Source organism: Rhincodon typus, chromosome 10 (assembly GCF_021869965.1).
Source record: "Rhincodon typus isolate 14 chromosome 10, sRhiTyp1.1, whole genome shotgun sequence".
Lineage (NCBI taxonomy): Eukaryota > Metazoa > Chordata > Chondrichthyes > Orectolobiformes > Rhincodontidae > Rhincodon > Rhincodon typus.
Window position 1 is genome coordinate 65858785 of NC_063341.1, and position 6730 is coordinate 65865514.

Sequence of the window (6730 nt, forward strand, 5' to 3'; positions counted from 1 at the left end):
AGGGATATAGATAGTCTAAGTGAGTGGGCAAAGGTCTGGCAGATGGAGTACAATGTTGACAAGTGTGAGGTCATCTATTTTGGTCGGAATAACAGCAAAATGGACTATGTTTTAAATGGTAAAAAATTGCAGCACGCTGCTGTGCAGAGGGACTTGGGCGTCCTTGTGCATGAATCACTAAAAGTAGGATTGCAGGTGCAGCAGGTATTAAAAAGGCAAATGGAATTTTGTGTGTCATTGCTTGAGGGATGGAGTTTAAAAACAGGGAGGCTATGCTGTAGCTGTATAGGGTCCTGGTGAGGCCTGTTGCAAATAAATGTCAAGGCACAATCATTTGGGCACTTCACTCTTTTAACTTCTAAGTTAGTTTCAGCTATGTTTACTTCTTGTGGAACAGCCAAATGACTAAACATCATTGTTTGTAGTTCAAAAAATATCAATTTCTTACACAATGACGTCAAGATAGTCTTTTTCAGCTTTTCTTCCCAAGCTTTTTCAAAACAAAAGTATTTCCTCAAAAATATAAAAAAAAACTTGTAAAACAAAATCACGAACCTCAATTCAGTCTCACAATAGGTTGTACAAGTCAATTATTTTCATGCCACATCAACAAATAACTTTTGATTTAAATATCTTGGCCAATAGCAGGCTCAAATTCCATGCTGTCTGTTGGAGACTTGTTTCTACAAATTGAATTGGGATGTGCACTTCAGTGTCAGACAGACAGAGTCAGACAGAGCACAGAGACAGGCCTTTCAGCCCAAACTGGTTCATGCCGACCAAAATGTCCATCCACCGTAATCCCATTTACTTGCACTTGGCCCAAATCCTTCTAAACCTTTCCTATCCAGGTATTTGTCCAAATGCCTTTTAAACGTTGTTAATGTACCCGCCTCAACCACTTCCGCTGGCAGCTTATTCCACATGTATATCGCCCTCTGTGTAAAGTAGTTGCCCCCAAGGTTCCCATGTATTTTTTCCACCCTCTTACCTTAAACTGATGCCCTGCAGTCCTCAATTCCTCAACCTTGGGAAAAAGACCGAGTCCATTCACCCTATCCATGCCTATCATGATCTTATACACTTCTAAGATCCTCCCTCAGTCTCTTACGCTCTAAAGAAAAATGTTCTAGCTTTCCAAACCCTCCCTATAACTCAGTCCCTTGAGTCCTGGCAACATCCTTGTAAATTTCTTCTGCACTCTTTCCAGTTTAATAATATCCTTCCTATAGCAAGGTGACCAAAACTGAACACAATGCTGCAAGTGCGTCCTCACCAATGTCATATAAAATTGCATCGTAACTTCCCAACTCCTATACTCAATGCCCTGACTGATGAAGGCCAGTGAGCGAAAAGCCCCCTTCACTGCTCTGTCTGCCTGTGACTCCATTTTCAGAGAACCACGCACCGGAACTCCAAGGTCCCTCTGTTCCACTACACTCCTCAAGGTCCTACTATTCATCATGGAACTCCTCCCTTGATTTGACTTTCCAAAATGTAACACTTATCTATATTAAACTGCATTTGCCATTTCATGGCCCACTTCCCCAGATGATCAAGATCCTACTGCAACTTCTGATAACCTTCCACACTGCCCATAATACTGCCTACTTTAGTGTCATCCACAAACTTACTAATCACACCTTGTACATTCTCATCCAAATCACTGAATTAGATAACAAACAGCAACGGGCACAGCACCAATCCGACAAGCATCCTTTCACTCTTACTCTCTGCTTCCTCCCACCAAGCCAATCGTATATGCAGTTGTATATCCAATTTGCCAGCTCTCCCTGGATTCCATGCAATCTAACCTTCTAGAGCAGTCTACCATGTGGAACCTTATCAAAGGCCTTACTGAAATTCATATAGACTACATCTACCGGTCTGTTCTCAACCTTCCTGGTTACTTCAAAGAACTGTAACAAACTTGTGAGGCATGATCTCCCACACATGAAGCCATGCTGACTACTCCTAAGCAACCCCCGTTTTTCCCAATGCACGTAGATCTTATCCTTCAAAATCTTCTCAAATAACCTACCTACTAAAAATGTTAGGTTTACTGGTCTATAATTCCCAGGTTTTTCTTTGCACCCCTTCTTCAGTAAGGGTACAACATTCACTACCCTCCAGCCTTCCAGGACCTCACCCACAGATAACGATGATGCAAAAATATCAGCCAGGGACCCGCAAATTTCTCCTCTAGCCTCTTGCAGGGTTCTTGGATATATCTGATCTAGACCAGGAGATTTATCTACCTTCATACAATGTAATACTTCCAACTCCTCCTGTACTGTGATTTCGATTGTCCCCAAGATATTGCCACTAACTTCCCCAAGACATCTTGTCTTTCTCCACGGTAAACACAGTAGAAATATTCATCGAGGACCTTGCCCATCTCTTGCAGTTCTACATGTATATGTCCACTTTGGTCCTTGAGGGGTCCTATTTTCTTTCTAGTTACTCTTTTTCCTTTAATATACTTAAAACATCTCTTTGGAATTACCCTAATCTTCTCAGCCAAAGCTGTCTCGTGCCCCTTTTTCACCCTCCCAATTTCCTTCTTCAGTAAACTCCTGTATCCCCTATATACTTCTAGGGATTCCCTTGATCCCAGCCACCTCTACCTGAGCCATGCTTCCTCCTTTTTTCTGGTCAAAGCCTCAATATCTCTTGTCATACAGGGGTTCCCTACTCTTGCCAACCTTGCCCTTCACCCTCACAGGAACACAAAGACCTTGAACTCTAGCTACCACACTTTAAGGTCTCCTACTTGCTGGAGATCCCTTTGCCAGGAAAGAAACTTAGCCCATCAACCGCTGCAAGCTCCTGTCTAATACCATCAATTTTCGCCTTGCCCCAGTTTAGAACTTGAACCTTTGGACCAGTTTTGTCTTTTTCCATAACTATTTTAAAATTAATAGTACTATGGTCACTGGTCCCAAAGTGCTCTCCCACTGTCACCTCAGTCACCTGTTCTGCCTTATTTCCCAAGAGTAGGTCGCGTTTTACCCTTTCCCGAGTAGGACCCTCTATATACTGCTTGAGGAATCTTTCCTGAACACATCTAACAAATTCCACCCCACCTAAGCCCTTAACACTATGGCAGTCCCAGTCTATGTTAGAAAAATTGAAATACTCTACTATGACAGCCCTATTGCTCCTACAAGTCTGCCCAGTCTCCCTGCATACCTGTTCCTCTAATTCCTGTCGACTATTTGGGGGCCTATAGTACAACCCCAATAATGTCACCATCCAATTATTTCTTAGCTCCACCCACAAAGCCTCAGTGGATAAGCCCTCAGTTATTTCATCTCTGACTACTGCTGTGATACTCCCTTTAATCAAAAAATACAACTCCCCCGCCCCTCTCTCCTCCACCTCTGTCCCGCCTAAAGCGCCAGTACCCCGGCACATTAAGCTGCCAGTTCTGTCCCTCCCTTAGCCATGTTTCCCTAATGACTATAACACCAGAGTCTCCGTAACTATCCACACCGTGAATTCAATGACCTTACCTGTCAGCCCTCTCGCATTGAAATACAGGCAATTTAATCCATCAGGCATTCTTCGCTCTCTACTGTGTTCCAGCCTGACTGGTCTCTTCAACTTGCTATTTCTGATTACTGTATCTCCTTCTAGCCTCACACTTACCTCCCTGCACTTGAGGATCCCATCCCCCCACTACCCTTGTAGCATTAGAAAAAATCAGCCCGCCAGGATATTGGTCCTCTTCCAGTTCAGTTGCAACCTGTCCATCTTGAACAGGTCACCTCTGCCCCAGAAAAGATCCCAATGATCCGGGAATCTGAATCCCCTGCCACCTGCACCAATTCTTTAGCCACGCATTCATCTGCCATATCTTCTTGTTCTTACCGTCACTAGCACATGTCACTGGAAGTAATCAGAGGTAAACGCCATCGAGGTCCTAGTTTTAAAACTTTTTCCTAGCAATCTATTGTCACTCCGCAGGACCTCATCCCTATTTCTACCTATGTCATTTGTGCCAACATGCAAATGACTTCTGGCTGCTCACCCTCCCCCTTGATTACATTCTGGAACTGTTCCGAGACATCTTCGACCTTGGCACCTGGGAAGCAACACACCATCCTGGATTCCCGTCTGCGGCCACAGAATCCTGTCCGTCCCTTTAAATATCAAGTCTCCTATCACTAAGGTCCTTTACCTTTCGCTCTGGGGCACAGCGAGAAATGGCAGTCGTAGTGCCACCAACCTGGCTCCTGTGGCTTTCCCCTGAACGATCATTCCCTCCCCAGCAGTATCTAAAATGGTATACTTGTTTGAGGGGAACGGCCACAGGGGATTCCAGCACTCTCTGCCTACTACCTTTGCCTTTCATGGTGGCCTACACTCTGCCTGCACCTTAGGTGTGATCACCTCACTAAAACTGTTATCTATGATGCACTCAACATCTTGAATGATCCCGAGTCCATCCAGCTCCCTAACACAGTCTCCCAGGAGCTGCAGCTGGGTGCACTTCCCACAGGTGCAGTCATCAGTGACGACTGAAGTCTCCCTGAGCCCCCACGTTCTGCAGGAGGTGCATGCCACTGCCCTAACTACCATCTTACTGCGGTCTTACTGAAGTCAGCCAGTTGTTTATCTGAACAGGAACACTGACAGCAATGGTCAGTGGTCTGACAATCTCAAAAACAACTCATCCTCATCACTCCCCACTTCTGACCCTTTTGATGAAGTGATGTTCATTGATGATTGCACAATATTCAGCACTATTTGTGACTCCTCAGGTATTAAAACAATCCATGTCCAAATTTAGCAAGACCTGCATGATATCCAGGCTTGGGCTGACAAGTGGCAAGTCACATTTGTGTCACACAAGTGTGAGGAAATGACCATTTCCAACGAGAAAGAATCTAAACATCACCTCCAACATTCAATGGCATTACCATCACTGAATCCCGCACTAGCATCCTGTGGGTTATCAGAAACTCAACTGGACCAGCCATATAAATACAGTGACTACAACTGCAGGTCAGAGGCTAGCAATACTGTAGTGAGTAACTCACCTCCCAACTCCCCACAGCCTGTCCATCCACAAGATACAAGTCAGGAGTGTGATGGAATACCACTTGCCTGGTTGGGTGCAGTTCCAACAACATTCAAAGCTTCACACCATCCACGGCAAAGCAGCCCACTTGACTGGTACCGCGTCCACAATCATTCACTCCTTCCAACACCGATGCTCAGTAGCAGCAGTGTATACCATTGACAAGACACATTACGCATTCACCAAAACCTCCTAGGGCAACATGGAATACAGGGACAGAAAAGGTTTAGAAGGATATGGGCAAAGTGCAGGGAAATGGGGTTAGTGTGGATGGATATTTTGGTTGGAATGGATCTGTTTGGGCCAAAGGACTCAACAAAAAATATCTTCCAAAGCATGATCACTATCATCTAGAAAGACAAGGGCAGCAGATACGGGAGAACACCACCACCTGCAAGTTCCCCTCCAAGCCATTCACCATTCTGACCCAGAAATATATCACTGTTCCTTCAGTATCACTGGATCAAAATACTGGAACACCTTGCCCGACAGCATTATGGGTCTACCTAGAGGAAATGGACTACAACTGTTCAAGAAACTCTCCACCACCTTAAGGGCAACTAGGGATGGGCAATAAATGCTGGCACAGCCAACAATGCCCACATCCCATGAATGAATGAAACAAAAAACAATCTGCTCTTATGATGCTGCTTGGCCTGCTGTGTTCATCCAGCTCTACACCTTGTTGTCTCGGATTCTCCAGCATCTGCAGTTCTTACTATCTCTAACACAAAACATGCCTGCTGAGCAAACCAATAAGGAAAGGTGAGAAAGGCCATTTAGGTCATCAAACTTCACCTCCCTAACATGTGACGGCTCCATTTGGAGTTATCTTCATTGCATCTTTATTCTCTACTTTAAAAGGAGCAACAGCAAGCTCCCTCTTCTAGTCCAGCTTTCCCCCACAACCAACAATCTTCGCCCCAGAAACACAGCCAGAGATAACTGTATTATGGACATGAATAGAAGAATAAGTTTCACAGTAAAATCCTGAAATATTTTGCACTGCCTAAAATACATAGATCATTAAGTACTATTAGATAGACAAACACCATTTTCTTAGGTCATCTTTAATTTGAAACCAGAAAGAATACTTACCGCGGCAGAATTTCTTTGGGCAAGTCTAAAATGGCTCCATATAAAAAGTTCATCATGATTTCCACCTCCACGTGGCTCACACTAATTAAAATAGAATATATTTAATAAATCACATTGAAAACACTGCAAAGACAATTCAAAGAACCACAATTAGCAAGAAACTCCTTTACAATGTCTCCAAAGGAAACAGTTGCAGGTAGACAACTTATTCTTGAATTCTACCTAATGCTCCACTTCAATTGGCCTTTGGCATGTTCAGGAATGGCTCAAAGCCTTGCTTCACTAACCATAAGTTCATTGCACTGCCCTAATGACGATCGAGATTCGAACCTCACATTGCTGGAAGACATTACCCAATACCCGATGCCACGGTGGTTAGCACTGCTGCCTCAAAGCACAAGAGACCTGGGTTCAATTCCGCCTTGGCAGGGGGCATAGGATCCTAAAAAGCAGGGAGGCAAGCACGAGGCTAGCAGGAGATCCAGTAATCAGAAATATCAAGTTGAAATGACCGGTCAGGCTGCAACATGACAGGTAGCGAGGAAT

The 6730-nt window shown here is 44.3% G+C and overlaps 1 protein-coding gene across 2 annotated transcripts in view; it reads right to left on the reverse strand.

Annotated features, from left to right (window-relative positions):
- btbd8 (BTB domain containing 8) overlaps window positions 1–6730 on the reverse strand; it is an 86908-nt gene that overhangs the window by 52671 nt on the left and 27507 nt on the right. For both annotated transcript variants that reach the window (XM_048602379.1, XM_048602380.1), the window contains exon 7: window positions 6185–6265. In XM_048602379.1, coding sequence (XP_048458336.1) covers window positions 6185–6265 — 81 coding nt within the window. The remainder of the gene's footprint in view (window positions 1–6184; window positions 6266–6730) is intronic.